The sequence below is a fragment of the Panicum virgatum genome, chromosome 9N (genome assembly GCF_016808335.1).
Source record: "Panicum virgatum strain AP13 chromosome 9N, P.virgatum_v5, whole genome shotgun sequence".
NCBI classification, from domain to species: domain Eukaryota; kingdom Viridiplantae; phylum Streptophyta; class Magnoliopsida; order Poales; family Poaceae; genus Panicum; species Panicum virgatum.
In genome coordinates, this window is record NC_053153.1 from 12,175,884 (window position 1) to 12,194,019 (window position 18,136).

An 18,136-nucleotide genomic window follows, 5' to 3' on the forward strand; every position below is an offset into this window, starting at 1 on the left:
TTTCCTTTTTTAAGTTTGGTCAGTTCCCAAAGAGCGCCGGCATGCTCGGTTGGTTTGGCCATGGCGTCCATGAACAGCTCGACATTATCTGACCACTCTTCAAGATCGTCAAATGGTTCAAAGTTCTCGAGACTGTTCATGAAGCAATCAAAGTCTTGATCGAACTTGGACTCGACTGGTTTCGGAGTCCGAGTGTGAGCAGGTTTCGGTGAAGGGCTCTGAGGTATCCTGGAGATAGACGGTTCCATCCGAACAAGCCGGGGGTTTGTCTCACCACCTCCCCCGCAGATTCCTCCTCCCGATTTCTGCTCTTTGTTTTGCAGAGTGCTTTCAGCCACCTTAATGCAGTTAGCAAGCTTTGAATTTACCCGATCGATCCCTGAGAGCATGTCGCCCGACCTCTTCTGTGGCGGGTTTAGTGCTTTAGGATTCTGCTGAGGCGCAGATGAGCTGAGAGCGGTTTCTGCAAGTTTGATGCAGCTCTCTATCAATCATGAAACTTGATCTACTCCAGCGAGTAGTTCTGAGCTTTTGATCTTGGGGCGTTTGATTGTCTTCAGATGAGCCAGGTATTTTCCAAGAGTTTTGGAAAAGTAAGGCTTTTCGGAGTTAGAATTTGTGTCGAACTCGACCAAACCAAGAGTTCGGTTTTGAGTTGTCATGTTTCCTGGGTTGTCCGAGTCGAGTTCGGGTGGAACTCTTTTCTTGTCGGGATCCGCAGTCTTGCGGATGTCGACGAGTTGGGAGCAGGTTTTCGATTTAGGCATGACAAGGTGGATAGAGAAGCCTCCCGTTCCGTCAGCCGTGCAAGCCCAGGAACCGAAAACGAAGGTTGTGCCTTCCGGCACGTTGTTGGCGTCGCTTGATCCGGCCATCGAATTCGTTGGTGAACTCGCCGAATCCCTTACCTAGCGCGCCAGCTGTCAGTGTTTACCGCCAAGCCTGCTCAGGGATACCCTTAGCAGTAGGGTTTGTAGGTAGGGATCGACTGCTCTAGAACTCGATGGTGCAAGGAACATAAAGATTTAGACAGGTTCGGGCCGCGAGTTTGCGTAATACCCTACGTCCTGTGTGGTTTGTATTGCCTTAGGTGTTGATAAATTGTTTGGAGGGGTCCCTGCCCGCCCTTATATATCTGGGGGGACAGGGTTACATGGAAAGTCCTAGACGAGTACAGTTGGAGTCCTACTACAACACGATCGGGTAGTTTCCTTTGTACTGCAGCTAGTTCTATGCATATTCGGGTAGTTACAAAAGAGGTAAGGTACATCCATGAGTTATTCCTAACTCTAGAACATTCTATGTCTATAAGCAGTCCCGCTGTCCCGGGTCTGACAGGTACACCAAAGACGCACTTGGTTGGGTTGAGCTTCTAGCAGAATTTTCGAAGGCTGTTGAAGGTCTCTTCTAGGTCAGTAATGAATTGATCCTGGGTCTTGGTTTTGATAATGACGTCGTCAACATAGGCTTCAATATTGCGATGTAGCTGATCGGAGAAGCACAGCTGTATCACACGCTGGTAGGTAGCGCCAGCGTTCTTCAACCTGAACGACATGGTCTTGTAGGCGTATGCCCCGTAAGGGGTGATGAAGGCCGTCTTGATTTGGTCTTCGTCTTTCAGGGCTATCTGATGATACCCTGAGAAGCAATCAAGGAAGGATAACAGGACACATCCTGCTGTCGAGTCGATTACTTGATCAATACGTGGTAGCCCGAAAGAATCCTTTGGGCAGTGCTTGTTTAGATCAGTGTAGTCGACGCACATCCTCCACTCATTGTTGTTCTTCTTCTGGATGAGCACAGGGTTGGCTAACCAATCAGGATGGTAGACTTCCTTGATGAACCCTGCTGCGAGTAGTTTTGCCAGCTCTTTCTTGATGGCTTCTCGCTTGTCCGGTGAGAACCGCCGTAACCGTTGCTTTTTTGGTGTGGCTTTAGGGTCGACCTTCAAGGCATGCTCGATCAACTCCTTGGGCACCCCTGGCATATCCGCTAGTTTCCACGCGAATACGTCTCAGTTGGCCCTAAGGAAGTTGACGAGCTCGAGTTTCTATTTGTCACCCAGTCCTGCTCCGATGATGGCTGTTTTGGAGTCGTCTCCCTCTTGTAGCTGGATAGTCTTGGTGCCCACATCACTAGTCGGTTTAACCGATGATTGGCTTGGCTTCTTGGAAGGCATTGACTCCTTGAGTGAGAGTTACTTAGCAGCAGCAAGTATTTCGCTGACAGAGCTAGGGACCCGGATTGTGGCAGCATGATCAATTGCTTCCTTGTCGCACACGAAAGACTTAAGGAGGTCTCCACGTAGTGAAAGGACTCCTGTGTTGCCTGGCATCTTGAGGAGCAGGTAAATAAAGTGCAGTACTGCCATGAATTTGGCTAGTGCAGGTCTTCCCAAAATAGCATGGTAGGAAGATTCGAAGTCGGCTACTTCGAATTTGATGTATTCTGTCCGGAAGTTTTGTTCTGTACCAAATGTGACTGGGAGAGTAACCGAGACAATTGGAGTAGAGAAATTTCTGAGGACGATGCCGTAGAACGGAGCCTTGCTTGGAGTAAGCAGACTCATGTAGTTGCGGCCCATCTTTACCAATGTGCTTGCAAAGATCAGGTTGAGCCCACTTCCACCGTCGATGAGTACTCGAGTAAGCTTGGAGCCCTGGACGACTGGATTGAGTACTAGCGGGAACTTTCTAGGTTCAGAAAAGCTGGTCCATTGATCTTCCCTGCTGAAGGTAATAGGGACCTCACTGTATTTGAGTGGCCTCTGAATTGCTGGCTCAATTGAGAGGATCTCTCTGAGTAGGAGCTTCTGAGCTCTTTTGGAGAAGCTAGGATCTCCTCCAAATATGACGTTGACGACGTTTTGTTGTGTTGGAAACCATCATGGTCTTTCTTGTCATCTTCATTATCTTTATCTTGTTTTTTCTTAGGAGCGTCTGCAGGTGCCGATTGGAAGGATTTGCGCAGGATCGTGCACTCCCACATCGAGTGGTTGCTCTTGGGGTGGATTGGGCATCTCTTGTTGTGGAGAATTTTGTCGAACTGATCCTGCGGCTTGTCGCCCTTCTTACCACGCGGGGTGTAATCCATAGTGCCGACTGTATCGTCAGGCTTGCGCTTGCGCGCAAGATCCCACTGGTTGCTAGGGCCTCCACGATCGTTGTAGCGCTTCCAATTGTTGTCGTTATTGCAGTGGGGGAAGCGACTGCGTTCTTGCTCCTCTTTGTCAGCCCAGCTCTGCATCATATTCCGTAAATCTACCACTGTTTTGAGCGCGATTACGCCTGAAGTCGCGGTATAGGGATTGGACGGTGATGCCGCTCTGGAAGTAGTCGATGATGTCGTCGTCTGCGACGTTGCAGATGGTGGCTCTTGTGTCGAAGAAGCGCTTGATGTAGGATCTGATCGACTCGTCTTGCTCCTGTTTGCACATGGATAGGGCGTGTCGAGTAGCTACTCGGTGTAGCAACTCTTGGAAGTTGTCGATGAAGGCCTTCTTGAGGTCATCCCACGAGTGTATGGACTCGCGCGCCAAGCTTTCAAGCCACGTGAGGGGTGCGGGCTCCAGGGCCATCGGAAAGTAGAGGACCTTGGTGTTGGTGTCTCCCCCTGCAACACTAACAGTGGTCGAGTATAAACTTAACCATTGAGCAGGGTCTTGCTTACCGTCGTACTTCTAGATGTTTGTCGGCTTGAAATCCTTTGGGTACTCGATGTTGTCGAAGACTCTGCTGAGGGCGGGGAAGCGATCGGAGTTGTCCGCAAGCTGTGCTCTGCGTCTTGCATTGATGATATCCCGTGCGTCCATGATGGAATCGGCTACCTCTTCTCTGTTGTTCCCGCGATTATTGTTGTTGTGGTTTGGCTGAGGCTCAGGGGCTTGGTTTACTGGTGGTTGGCCGCCCCTGGGGCGATGGCTGCTTGCGGCTTCTTGATCCTCTTGATTTCTTTGGTTTTCCTGCTCCTGTTGTTGTTGACGCTGGTGGCCTCCAGAGGTACGGCTTGCCTGAGGTATGACTGTTGCAGTAGCCCTTGATCGCGTACCGTGGAGTGAGGCCAGCGGGTTCTGTCTCTCGAGTTGTGCAACAGCGTTCTTGGCGAGATTTATGACTCGTTCTATCTTTGGATTGCGGGGCATCGTCATGAGTCGCAAGGTTGCTTCTGTCATCGCAGCGATTGGTGTTCTGAAGACCGAGTCTGCGACGTTGTTGAATTCATTGTTGAGGTTACGCGAAGGAAGACGGGCACGTTCAGCTACATGAACCCTGCGCTCCTCTTTACGTCGATTTCTTGCCCTGCGAGCTGTGCGAGTAGCTTCATCTTCATCTGGTGGAGCATCTTGGGTCAGATTATCTGCTGAAATCTGATCCAAGGCTTCGTTTGGATCATGCTGACTAGATTCAGGTTGTTGGGTGATGATTGGAACCAAACGTTCAGGCGAGAAGCTTTCCAAATCTGAGTCGTAGTCAGTTAGAACAGTTTCTTCGGAGCCAGTTTCCCTCTCGGTTGCGAGAGGAGTACCGTGTTGGAATGGAAGATCATCAATACTTGCGACTTCCCGAAGGTTGTCGAGTAGTTCCGCGAGAGTATGACTTCGGCAAGATTAGAGTTGCATCTTTGCAAACGCATTGGTGATGCGATCCAGGCTGCCTTGAGGTGACTTGACTGGATCTGGGTATACGTCGAAAACGGGTGCCTCCCGGCTAGCGGTGACCAAATAGTTTTCGACGCGGAGTAGATGATCCAAACTATTTTCATAGATGGATTTAATCATCTGTTTATAAGCAGATGATGAATTGCGCAAGCCGAAAACGGGTTGAGCAAAAAGAGTCCCAATCCGAGTAGATTTCGGTTTGAGATTGATCAAAGTTCGAGTGGAACTCGAGTTGTCTTCGAGTTTCGCCTCGATCTCCTTGGCGAGGTCCGGAAGCAACATGATGTCGTGATCATTTGATCCGACGAGTTTGTTGGAATCTTCCGACGTGGTGATCTTCGGTGCAGGAGAGTTGGTTAGGTGGCTGTCGAAGCCACCCGAACCATTGGCGACGCAGACCCACGAGCCGAAGATGAAGGTGGCGCCTTGAGGAGGCGCCATGGTGCTGAAAGCGAAGGTGGCCATCGAACTCGTCGATGAACTCGCCGACTCCCTTACCTGGCGCGCCAGTTGTCGGTGTTTACCGCCAAGCCTGCTCAGGGATATCCTTAGCAGTAAAGTTTGTAGGTAGGGTTCGACGGCTCTAGAACTCGATAGTGCAAGGAACACAAAGATTTAGACAGATTCGGGCCGCGAGTTGCGTAATACCCTACATCCTGTGTGGTGGTTTGTATTGCTTTAGGTGTTGATGTCTTTCGAGGGGGTCCCTATCCGCCCTTATATATCTGGGGGACGGAATTACATGGAAAGTCCTAGCCGAGTACAGTTGGAGTCCTACTACAGCACGATCGGATAGTTTCCTTTGTACTGCAGCTAGTTCTACACCTATTCGGGTAGTTTACAAGAGAGGTAAGGTACATCCATGAGCTATTCCTTACTCTAGAACATTCTATGTCTATAAGCAGTCCCGCTGTCCCGGGTCTAACAATCACCGTTGAATGGAGATTAACGACGTATACTTGTTTCGAAATAAAGATTTTTTAAGCTTCTAGATGATTTCAATGTGAGCCTGAATAAATATATCACTAGAGTGTCAAAATAATCTTTTCATAATAAAAATTTTTATTATACTTCTTTCAATAATTCATTATAAAAAATTAATTACCATATATGGTCATATATACAAGTAAATCACATGAACTCTCTAAATTCATTCTAAAAATTTCCACTGTCCACATTGAAAGGATCTTTAGATGTCGCCTAAAAGGGGTGAATAGGCGTTCTAAAAATTCTGCACAAATCAGCACTTAAAAACACTGTTAGCACAGAGACCGGTCAGACCGACCAGGCAGACCGGTCTAAAACTTAGCCGCTGAAATAAAATAGGCAACCGGTCAGACCGTTTGTAGGGACCGGTCAGACCAGTCCTATGCAGAACCTTCCCAATATCAAAGTTTCTCACCTCTTTGACTCTAGCACAAATATAACTTGTTGTAGTGCCTCTGCTGGTTATATCAAATATATTTCTAGTCCCTGCACACACAGAAACAACACAACCAAATAGATCGAAGCGGAAGCACAAAGTAATAGCTAGAGAAATGAGTAGTGAGACAAATCACAAGGAGACACAAGGATTTGTTTCCCGAAGTTCAGATTCACCAAAGTGAATCCTACGTCTCCGTTGAGGAACTCGTAGGGCTTGATCTCTTGCAACTCGATCTCTTGAGTTGGGTCTTTTTCAACCACTCCTGCTCTACATTATCTTGATCCTTTCCACAAGGGGGCAAGATCACGCCCGCACAGACTTGCCGCTGCTCACCACACTGTTGGGAGCTAGCCAGCGACGCCTAGCAGTCTAGGAGGCTCACCTCCAAGAGTAACAAAGGCAAATTGAATCTTTGATAGAACCAAGAGTGCTCAAGCTATGGTTGCTCTCAGTTGCTCGAAATGCAGCTCTTAGAATGGTCACTTTGCTCACAAACAATCAATCTTTCAACCCAATCTAATGATATGCAATCTAGTTAGCACAACTCACAAAGAGTGTTGGGGAGAGCTAGTTGGTCAAGAAAATGCCTCAAAAATCTCAGAAATATGCAAGGAACCAGCAGCCCCCGCAAGAGAGGGCCAAGGGGTATAAATACCCACACTTCAAAAACTAGTCGTTGAGACTGTCAGACAAGACCGGTCTGGCTAAAACTAGCCGTTGCTCCCCCTGACCGGTCAGTCTGGGCCAGAAAACCCCAAACCCCCTATTTAGAAGACCCTATTTAGTTCATCAAGTCAAGACTTAATCATTCAAGTATTTCTAAGTTAGTTTTTAGAGGTTTTCTCTCAAGATCTTCACTTGGGTGATCTATGATAGTACGGCATATATATACTCAAGATCAAATATGAAACACAATTCAACTATTTGAGTTTTGAATCATTTTAGTCTTGCCATACTTTGTATTGTCAACCTTGAATTTCAACATTACATTTTTTCCATGAACAAATCCATATTTGAGCTAATAACTTAAAAATTCTAAGTCTTACAGAAATAGCGTCGCAGTAAGTAATCGGGAGGCAGCAGGTGCGTGGATTTTGGTGTGTCCAAGAACGTAGGGGATCCGGATCGCGTTCGGAGTTCCCTTGCCACGAGCTCACGATGGGAACGCCTGCAGATTCTCTCGTGCCAGTACGTCAACTTCACTACTTGAGCCCCGTGGGGGTATTGACTCTTTTGTTACGGAGTAGTACTTAGCAGCTTCCAAATGAGCCTATCATGCATAGGTAATGCCTACCTAGTAGTATCTATCATATATCTTCTGATTATTCCTAGCCCAGAATAACAACAGAAAAGTTGGGGGAAAAAAGTCCTCATCGAGAAGAAGCGAGTCCTGAACAGAGCATTAAATAAAGTTCGCGAAAACTTTTTAGAGTATTAAATAAAGTCTAATTACAAAACCACCTGTAAGACCCTTAGTAAATTTGCGAGACCAATCTAATGAGGTCTTTGACCGCACGATTAAAGGATGGAACTGTAGCATCACTGTAGCAAATCATAAATTAATTACCGTCATTAGATTCGTCTCGAAAAGTTATATTCATCCGTAAAAAAAATCACAAATAAATTTCGTTTAGTACTCCATACATGCATTCGTGTTTTTTGAAAAAAAATCGGCGTCTCAACCAAACACGCTGCAAACCTTTCCAGCGTGAGGTGACCCATATGCTCAAAAAAAAAGTGAGGTGACCCACCAGAAATCTCACGATAACAAAAGGAAAAGAAAATTCAGTATTCCTTGAACCAAAGAAAATACTTATTCACCAACATGGACTTATTATTACGTACTGCAATTAGAATATCGAGGCGGGAGGAAAAGTATTTGTTTGTTTAATATTCCCCGCACGAAATGGTGACGTCCTGGCTGTGCGCACCAACCGGCCGCCGTGGACCGCGTCTATGTACACCGCGCCTACGGGAAAAAAGGCACGGACTACGGGAGCAGACCGGCGAACACACGTATCGGCCGTGATGTGATGCGATGCGTCCACCGGTACAATTCGTGGCATTCAATTGATGTCACGTCGGTTTCAAATTTAAAGCTGGCCATTTTCTTTTTTAAACAAAAGATTGGCCGCATACTTTTGAAATTTCGAATTCCACTAGGACTGGTGTTTATTTGCGACTTTGCGTTTAGTACCTCAGTTGATTAGGGACACGAGAAAGGAGAAGCACGGTAAAGTTTCGAACTACGCGAGGCGTCCATGGGCATGGAGGGATGGTGGGGGCCATGTGGTGCATGGATCGTGGTGCACGCGCGATTCGACCATCCATGCTTTTGACATCGCACATGATACAGTACAATTCTGTCAAGTGAATAGCCAACACACAAATTAGGTGACCCCATTCAAAAAGTGAGCACCTTCCATTTCATCGTACACACATATAAATTTTTATCTTCACGGTTTTTTATGAAAACGAAATAGATCTAGTACCACTGGTAGTACTTTAACAAACCTAATTTGCGAAAAAAATGTTATCTGCCGCCATTCCCCCTCTTTTAAATGCGCCCTAACTTTCACAAGAGAGAGCTGCCTTGATTAAATCACTCGATAAAAATTACACTTCAATAACTCATTTTTTTTAAACCTACACTTCAATAACTCGACATACAGTATCTCGACTAGATCGAAATATTTTTTTCTCTCTCCTCTCTTCCCTTGCATTGAGTAGACAAAACAAAAGCACCTCGATTGAGCCAAGCAGCCCTGTACGTGCCCTGGCAGCGTGGCAGCGCCCATTCACTCGGGCCGCCTGCCACGCCCACGCCACCTCAAATCTAACCTCACCTGGACCGGTCAAACAGTGCTTCACGTACCCCCGCTACGAGGCTACGACCACAAGCATCGCGTCACAGGTTTCCCCGAGCCGTCCCCAACCCCCACCGGCAGGGGCGAAAGCGCGGGCCCCACCCAACCAGAAAAGCCACCACGGGCAGAAACGACCAGCCGCCTACCACGGACCGCGTCCATGCGGATGCGCGTCGCGACGACGCCTCGCCTTCGCCGCCTACCCCCGCCGCGCAGCCCGCACCCCACCCCACTCGTGTGGGAAGGGGGAACTGCGAGAGCCAGACCCAGACGTAACGAGACGGAGCCACGGAGGAGGAGGCGCCGCACCGCACCGCGCCGCAGCGCAGCCAGCCCACGCCACCACCTCGTCCACGGTCCTCCTCGTTCCCTCGCCCCCCACCTCCACCACCACAAAGTTCGCGTTGCGCCGCGCGACGCCCCGCCACGCCGCGCCCCCTCTCCTCTCGGAGAGATCCTCCTCCCGCGCAGCAACCGCCCGCCGCCGCGCGGGCACACCACCACCGCCCACCCAACCCCGCCCGGGGCGCCGATCTCGTGCCCAGCGCGTCGCGGAGGTGGGGGGATGGGGGCGTGCGTGTCGCGGCCCAGCGCGTGCGTGGGGAAACCCCACACGCCGCGGTCGGGCGACGCCGCCGGCCGGTCGGGCGGCGGGGGCGGCGCGCGGCGCAGGCGCAGCCGCCGCGCGGGGAAGGGGCGGAGGAAGGCGCCGTCGCGCGCCGCGTCGATGGAGACCATCCAGGAGGCCGAGGTGCCCGGCTCGCCGTCCGGGCTCGCCGCCGTCGCCGCCGATCACCGGACGTACAGCAACCCCGCGTTCCAAGGTGGGTGGGTGGGCCGCGAGCGGATGGGTTGCTTTCTCCTCTACCCCGTGCGCCTTCCGCTTCCGCCCGCTGCTCGTTTCGTTCGGGGTTGGATTCTGATCTCCGGGGGACCATCGGCGCAAGATTGCGCGCTCCTGGGGGTTAAATTAAATTACTGCATCTGGGGATCGTGCGCGTCCAGCAACAGCTACTCGCTTTTTTAATTCGTAGCTCGCGGGAGCTTGTATCACCCTGTTCTGTAGAGTGGGGTTGCAGCTCGTATCCCTGGCAGTACGCATCGCAGTTTGTTGCGTCAATTCGTACTCGCTAGTCCAGTTTGACCTGACGTGATTCCCGGGGCCTCTCGTGCAGCAGCGTCCGGGAGCATTGAGGAGGCATGGTACGACTCCTTGGCGATGAGCGAATCGGATGCCGAGGACGACTTCCATAGCGTGCAGGATGGTAAGACTTTCCATAATGTGACAGTAGCCTGGTAGCGGCCCCCTCGCAGCATGATTTTCAGTGGTTGGGTGATCGTGCTGGGCTTCTTTTCCTTTTACACTTGCTTGTTTATCAGATTTCAGTTTTTTTTTTAATCTTGCAGATGCCTTTTCATTGAATGGCTTTGAGAATGAAGCCGCATTGAGCTCGCGAGATGGCAACGGTGGGAGCTTCAATGGAGCTGCACAATCAGGCGAGCATCACCATAGAAAACCGAAGTCTAGTGAACTGTCCAAGGGAAGCTCGGAGAATGGTACGAGGATCTCCGTGAGCCATGATGATGTGGTGAGTGTTTCTGGTGAGGATGGCACACAAGGTGGAGGAAGGATACTGGATGATTGCGGGCTTCTGCCAAGTAATTGCCTTCCTTGTATTGCCTCTGCTGTTGGAGTAAACGAGAAGAAGCGAGCTCTTTCCTCGAGCCCTACTCATTCAATGAAGATGCCTTCTTTGAAGCTCTCGTTCAAGAAGAAGTCTGGGGAAGCTCATCCATCTTCCACACTATGTAAGCATTTGTTCATAAGACATTTGATTAAGAATCTCAAAAGCTGAACCGCAGTTTGTACCAGTTTTTGCTAACATGGCACACTTTTCCACATTATTATGTTTGATGAGACAGCAACTTGCTTGGCTCCTTTCATGACATATTGGTAGTCAAATTGTGAGTATCCATAGGACAGTTCGGTAAGCAACAAAGAAGAGAAAAGGCAAAAGGTAGCACAGAGAATTGATGCTTTCAAGTAGTGACAATATATTCATTGCTTGCACGGTTCTCCCTTATCAAATCAATCATCTTTCATTTAGTGTTAGCATTGTATTGATAAGACTGTTGGATTGGCACATACCAAAAAGTTAAGATTCCATAGTTGTACTTATTGCCGGTCTGCAGAGCAGCAGGAACATAAGAGAATCTAAAGGATATGCTTATTGAAACAAGGTTGTACACCATGATTATGTAAAACATAATCTTAGAAGATCTTTCCAGCTTCCTGAAATTTTTTTTTAGCTGCGAGTCATAGTTTTTAAGAAAATTCAAATAACTTGGCATTAAATTCTAGTAGATTTGTTGAGGCGTGTTAATACCCAACAAGTGCTGGGAGTATTTTCTTTCCCTTAAAGGTAAATATGTCAAACATGTCAATTTTGCTAGCAAACACTAAAACTATTAAAATTGACATTTTTTTTCAGTATCTACGAAGGATTTCCTTGAAAGGCCTCTAGCAGGTTCTCAAGTACAGTTATTCTTGTTGGATTCGAAAATACTCAACAGCTGGTCTCATGTTGATCCTGGTACTTTCCGCGTTCGTGGAGCAAACTATTTTAGGTAAATGTCTTTCTTTGAGTATCGTGTTCATACATCGCTGTTTTGTTTGAAACTTGTGGATGTCTTTATGGGAGCGATCTTAGTTTCAAATGCACTTTTCCAGAGATAAGAAGAAAGAACTTGCTCCGAATTTTGCTGCATATTATCCATTCGGAGTTGATGTGTACTTATCGTCACAGAAACTCAATCATATATCACGATTTGTTCAACTTCCTGATATTCAACTCTCCAGCAAACTCCCGCCTCTTCTGGTGGTCAATGTACAGGTAAGTCATAAGTATACCGAAGTCATTACACTTTTTTTAGGTGAAAGATTGGTATTAAGTTTTTTATTCACAAACTTTGAATTCATTAAAGCATCAGATGTGGAACACTTTTTTCTTTCTCATCATGTTGAATATCTCTGATTGTTAGTTTGTTACACTTGGAGACATCGGTCTAATTAGTCGTCAAGGTGGTGTTGATGAAATGTATGTCTATTGACACTGAACGGACTTCCTGGCCATCTAGCTTAATCCTAAGTCAAACATTTTACCCATTACTATCAGATTCATTATGAAAAACACTTTCGTAATATATAACTCTTTCCTTATAAGATAATATATTTCTATAAATATTGGTAGTCAAATTGTCATATTAGAGATCCTATCAATGTCATAATTGACTTGTATCTCTGATTGGAGGAAGTATTACTTTAGACAGGTACCAGCTAACGCCTTTGTTTACCACCAAATAATTTCATGTTAGTGACACTAGTGCAAAGGATTAGGCTGAAGCAATTGGTGAGCTCTGTATTACACTTTCGTTTTCCCTGAAGTAAGTTGTAGCATTGTCTTCCTCTCAAAAAAAGGAAAAAGTTATAGGATTGTGCCAGCATAGCAATCTTTTCAAAAAGAAAACATGAATTCAGTTAAATATATGCATTATCAATATTTTTCAGTGAAAGTTGTATTCTCCTGTCAGTACCCAATTAGTGTATTGACATTTATATGCTTTTCTCAGGTCCCATTATATCCAGCTTCATTATTTCAGAGTGAAACTGATGGGGAAGGGGTGAGCTTTGTTTTGTATTTTAGGCTTTCTGATGGTTACTCAAAAGAGCTTCCACCTTTGTTCATAGAAAATATCAGAGTAAGAGCTGGACTGGTCTTAAATATTGTTTTTCACTAATCTATGTGGTTACTACTTTTATTTTATATGTAATAATACTGGTGTCCACATTTAGTCAATGAAAATGATTAAGAGTGAAAAAGAATTATTGGTAAATACATATTTAGCATCAAATTCATGCAGGTGATGCAAAACTATAGTGGATTGTACTTATTTCTGGTTTCAATGATTGATTTACAAACTAATAGGTTATGTAGAGACATTATTATGTTTTTCTCAGCAGTTGAGCTCAGAACTATTGGTGGGGAGATATAGCATTGCATAATTTAGGGTGGATTACAGCTAAGATCCTTTGGGATTTTGCCATTCTTTTAACTAAAGCATTCTACCATTTAATCCCTTAGGCATCTTAGTTGATGAAGGTAGAAAAGATGCATACCACCTATGTCGCACTGACTGTTTCACATGCACATGAGAAAAGATTAGGTATTTGTGCATGTCAAAATTTGGTTTCAGTTACCTAATTCTGTTTAGGAAATGTAGTCTCTCTTTATATCATTGATACATGAATTTATTTGTTAATCAGTATTTTTATGTGCTCAATGATCTGTCAATTGTGAAAAGCTGAAAGCAATTCCTGTTCTACTTATCAATCAGTAAATAATACTTTCCCCCTCCCCAAACAGAGGTTGGTTGATGATCATGTAGAGAAGATAAAGGCATTTCCAATGGAAACAAGTATACCATTCCGAGAGCGGCTAAAGATACTTGGCCGGGTGGCTAATCTGGAGGATCTTCCTTTGAGTGCAGCGGAGAGGAAGCTAATGCATGCATACAATGAGAAACCTGTCCTTTCTAGGCCACAGCACGAATTTTACTTGGTTAGTATTGTTTATCTCTTGAAATTGTTGTTTTGTAGTATTCATCTATGTTCTTTAGAAAGAAATGCAATGTTATAAAAAGTATCTTGTTTGGACCATATACTTATGCTTTGCTTCTCTGCAGGGTGATAGCTACTTCGAGATCGACATTGACATGCACAGATTTAGCTACATCTCAAGGAAAGGTTTCGAAACATTTTTGGACAGGCTAAAAGCATGTGTCCTAGACGTTGGGCTGACTATCCAGGTACCTCAATTGTAAAATACATAGTATTTTACTTTCCCAGAAAAAACCAGTCACCTTAATGTGCTCACTCCTGACTGCAGGGAAATAAAGCTGAAGAGCTGCCCGAGCAGATCTTGTGCTGTGTCAGGTTGAATGGGATAGATTACACCAAATACCATCCGCTTTTGACACACGGTGCTTGAACCAGCTAAGCGATGGCTGGATACTGAAATGTAACCATGCCAGCATGGCAGCACCAGGCTCCTGGGGATTTCAGACCAGGAGCCGCAGTCTGACAAGCACCACTGCTGTTGAAACGCCCTCATCCGAGTCAAGCAACTGTGAGCGTGACATACAAGTAACACTAACATAGGGGCGAGGGTGTGACTCGGTGACCACTTGCTGGCCCCGTCAGAATCCGTGGTGCTAATATAGAGGTTTCTTTCTGAAAATGTGTAAAAAAAATGGAGACTGCGGTACATGTAAATTTGTAAATCATTGCTCGAGAGCTCCGGTCGCCTTTCTTGTTGCTATTCAACATTCTAGATTTAGTAAATATCACTAAATTGGCGTATGATTGAGTAAAATGTACCCTGAAATCCTCTCAGTCTGCAATCTGTTTAATGTAGAGCAATGTTGTAGGATATACATTACATAGGATTGTGGCTCGTGTCACTCAAATCCTGACAGTAGCTGGCTAGTAATCTTGCAAAAAAAAAGAAGGAATAGAGTATGGTCCCGGTGCAAGAAAATGATATGGCAACCGTATGAGAGGTTGTGAATGCGGAACATAGTTGCTGTTCGTTCAGTGGGTTGTGCTGAACAGGTTAGAATAAAGGCAATGCTGTTTATTATAGTGGCCTGTTTGGCGGTTTAAATATTTGTGTGATTGCTGTTCTTATTTGCATCGAACATCTGGAGCTGGAGTTCACTTTTTCTCGCAAAAAAAAACACTTTTTAAGAGGCCATAAGAGCTCAAGCTGTACCAAACCAAATAGGCCCAAGCATATTTGTAGCATCACAAATGGGCCGTCAGGACCCATCGGAAGGGACGGTTTTTTCTTTTTTATATTTAAAAAAATTAAAATTTCAAAAATATATATCCGTTTTGAAATATTTCAAAAATACCCCCGGTCGCCCCCCCATAGGGCGACAGGCCTTAAGTGTAAATTTTTTTTTTCAAATTCGCAATGAGGTCTCTGGAAAAAAAAGAAAAAAAAGGCCCTGTTGCCCCCCCCAACGGGCGACAGGGCCCTGTCGCCCGGCCCACGGGCGACCGCCGCTGGGCCCAGCCCACGGGCGCGGCAGCGCGGCAGGGGGGCCTGTCGCCCCCCACGCGGGCAACAGGGGGGGCCTGTCCCCCCCCCGGGCGACCGGGGTACCACCCCCTATAAAAGATCCAGCCCTCCCCTTCCCTCCTCATTTGAGCCCGAAAATTCCACCAAAAATCCAGAAAAAAAGAGAGGAGTGAGGAGAAGGAAAGCGGCGAAGCCCTGCCGGATTCAGCACTTGTGATCTGCAGTTTAGTACATTTAGTTTATATATTGTTAGATTTAAGTACTACGTATTTAAATATGAGTAATTTAAGTAGGGGTGAGTAATTTAATTTAATTAGTGCTATAGTAGAACCATTTAAGTAGGAGTTCAATGATACTTTAGTTTGTAGTTACGTAGTAGTAAATTAGTTTAGAAAATTAGTTCTACGCATTTATTATTACAATTGCAGTACTATTAGAGACGTGTTTATAAATTATTTATGATTTAGAATAGAATTTGGCATATGCAGTATAGAATTTGAGTGTCATCACGTACTTATGAATACTTATACGTTGTAGTTGAATTTCATACTTAGTTTTTACGGATTATTGAATAAGGTAGTGAAGTAAAGAGTATAACTCGATAAGTATTATGTGATATACAGATATGTCGAGCAAGATGCAGTTTCAAGTATTTTATGGTGAATACAATGTTATGTATGGGCCAAATGGAGTAGATCTTTCTGCCTTTAAGCGTACATCTAGCGGCATAGATAAACCTCTGGAAAGGAGTTTTGGTTCCATATGTAAGTGGCTGCAGCGTGGGTTCCATGTTGATCCGTTGACACATGTGATCACTATCCAGTCTCTTGTTAATTGGGAGGTAGAAAGTGAATTATGGGAATTAATGATGATACACAGCACTGATGACTGGCAGAAGTACATGCAAGCAGCTCTAGAGCGTGGGTGGCCTCTGGCCATTCTTGTTCAAATTCAGGAGAAGACACAAAATGAAATCCAATATTGTGCATATCAAGGAACTCCGAGTATTCGAAGAGAGACCAATTATGTTGAGCAAGATGAGTCAGAAGAGACAGAGAACCAAAACATGGGACCACAGGACCTTGCTGATGAGGGAGAAAGGATACATAGCATTGTGGACGAGATGGAGGCAGAAGACCAAACCGCAATAGAGATGGAAGAATATGAGGACTCATCTGATGACGAGCAGTACTCATTGCCAAAAGAGTGGAAAGAGCATGGTTTTGGCAGTCATGTCGCAGAAGATGTACGAAATCAGGAGTGGGAGTACAGAGGGAATGAGGTAGTGCAAGGTGCAACATATCCAAACATTGAAGCCGTAAAAGATGCTGTGAGACTATGGCAATCTCATTGAAACGAGAATTCAGAGTCGTAAAGTCTAGCAGTAAAGAATATGAGGTGAAGTGTGTGAATGCTGGATGTCCATGGCGAGTACATGCATTCAAGGGGAAATGAAAGTCAAACTGTAAATGTTCCATTGTCATAGAGCACACTTGTTTGCTGTCAGAAGTTCTTCCCTCGCATCGCAATATATCATGCGACTTTGTTGCAAAGCAAATGTATGTGTTTATTATGGACAACCTAAATTATGAGCCAAAAATAATTGTTCGACACATTGAGCAGACTTACCAGTACACCATCAGTTATTTGAAGGCATGGTGGGCTAAACAAAGGGTGTTCGAGATGCGGTTCGGCACATACGAGGCATCATATGATAACCTACCTCGTATGTTATCCCAGGTTGCTGCTAGAAATCCTGAAAGCTTTTATGACACATACTTTGTACCAGCCGTGACTAGGGGACAAAGAATTATGCAACGAGCCTTCTTTTGCATAGGTGCTTGTGTTAGAGCATTTCAGTTTTGTCTTCCGGTGATCTGCATTGATGGCACATTTTTGACTGGAAAGTATAAAGGTCAGATACTCACCGCAATCGGTGTAGATTGCAACAACCAAATTGTTCCGCTCGCATTTGCATTTATTGAGAATGAGAACATAGACAGTTGGTATTGGTTCCTTGAACGAGTGAAGATTCATGTTGTTGCTGCACGTCCAGATGTGTGCCTTATTAGTGATAGGCATGCAGGTATCCTGCAATCAATACTGAAATTGCAACGTGGAACTGCGACAACGCCTCCATTATGGTCTGATGTCCAAAACAGGTGGTGCATTAAGCATATGGGTGCAAACTTCTATGAACACTTCAAGAACAAGGATCTTAAGAACCTGTTTAAGAGGTTGTGCACCCAAAATCAACAGAGAAAATTCAATGCATTATGGCAGATGCTTGATCAGTTGACTGCAGAGCTAGTGAAGGTAAGGGCATCAGGAGCAGGCACGAGTCAGGCTGCAGAGGCTAGGGATTCAATTGAGAAGCCATTTTCACACTGGATTCGAGGTGCACCTAAGGAGAAATGGTCATTCCTTTATGATACTAACGGAATACGGTATGGTATTCAGACAACGAACCATGCAGAGTGTTTCAATATGGTTATGCGTTCTTGTCGTGCCTTTCCACTTGTGGGGATTGTTGAGTTCATCATGTATGGGTGCATGAAGTATTTCAGAGAGCGTTACACGGCTGCAAGCATAACCATCAGCAACCCCCAAATTCAGTTTTGCAAAAGAGTGACACAATATATGCAAGAGAAGATTGAAAAGGCCAAACTGCACCGCGTCATATCCACAGGTACAATGGAGCATAGATTTGAGGTTCTATGCAAGGATAGAAGTGGTCGTGGTATCCGTAGAGATAGGGTGGTACAGGAGAGTTTGATTACAATTGATGGCAAAGCCTTCTGCTCTTGCATGAAGCCTAAGTTATTGCATATGCCATGCTCCCATCTCATTGCGGCATGTGCAGAGTCGCGTTACAGCCAGGACTATTTGTTTCACCGTACTTCAGCAAGGAAGCAGCTGTATCCACATGGGGACATGAGGTATACGGGATTGGAATTGTGGGGCTTTTCACTCAGGATAATGAGAATAAGATGTTTATTCCTGATCCAGCCACTAAGAAAGGCAAAGGCCGCCGTCAGACACG

The 18,136-nt window shown here is 45.7% G+C and overlaps 1 protein-coding gene across 2 annotated transcripts; it reads left to right on the forward strand.

Moving 5' to 3' along the window:
- Positions 1-9,269: 9,269 nt before the first annotated feature.
- Positions 9,270-14,402, forward strand: LOC120690348. 2 transcript variants are annotated; one of them, XM_039972978.1, is made up of 9 exons: positions 9,270-9,774; positions 10,126-10,215; positions 10,358-10,759; positions 11,443-11,578; positions 11,682-11,844; positions 12,581-12,709; positions 13,375-13,569; positions 13,694-13,816; positions 13,897-14,402. In XM_039972978.1, exons 1-9 carry the CDS (start codon positions 9,516-9,518, stop codon positions 13,996-13,998), a joined length of 1,599 nt encoding a protein of 532 aa, XP_039828912.1. In that variant the 5' UTR covers positions 9,270-9,515; the 3' UTR covers positions 13,999-14,402. The 2 variants fall into 2 exon arrangements, with proteins under 2 accessions (XP_039828912.1, XP_039828913.1); XM_039972979.1 differs by having other exon boundaries at positions 9,271-9,774; positions 10,129-10,215.
- The last annotated feature ends 3,734 nt before the right edge of the window (positions 14,403-18,136 follow it).

Coding starts and splice junctions, on each gene's coding strand:
- LOC120690348 (XM_039972978.1), top strand. CDS start 9,516: ATGGGGGCGTGCGTGTCGCGGCCCAGCGCGTGCGTGGGGAAACCCCAC. Junction 10,216..10,357: donor CTTCCATAGCGTGCAGGATG/GTAAGACTTTCC, acceptor TTAATCTTGCAG/ATGCCTTTTCATTGAATGGC. Junction 10,760..11,442: donor TCATCCATCTTCCACACTAT/GTAAGCATTTGT, acceptor ATTTTTTTTCAG/TATCTACGAAGGATTTCCTT.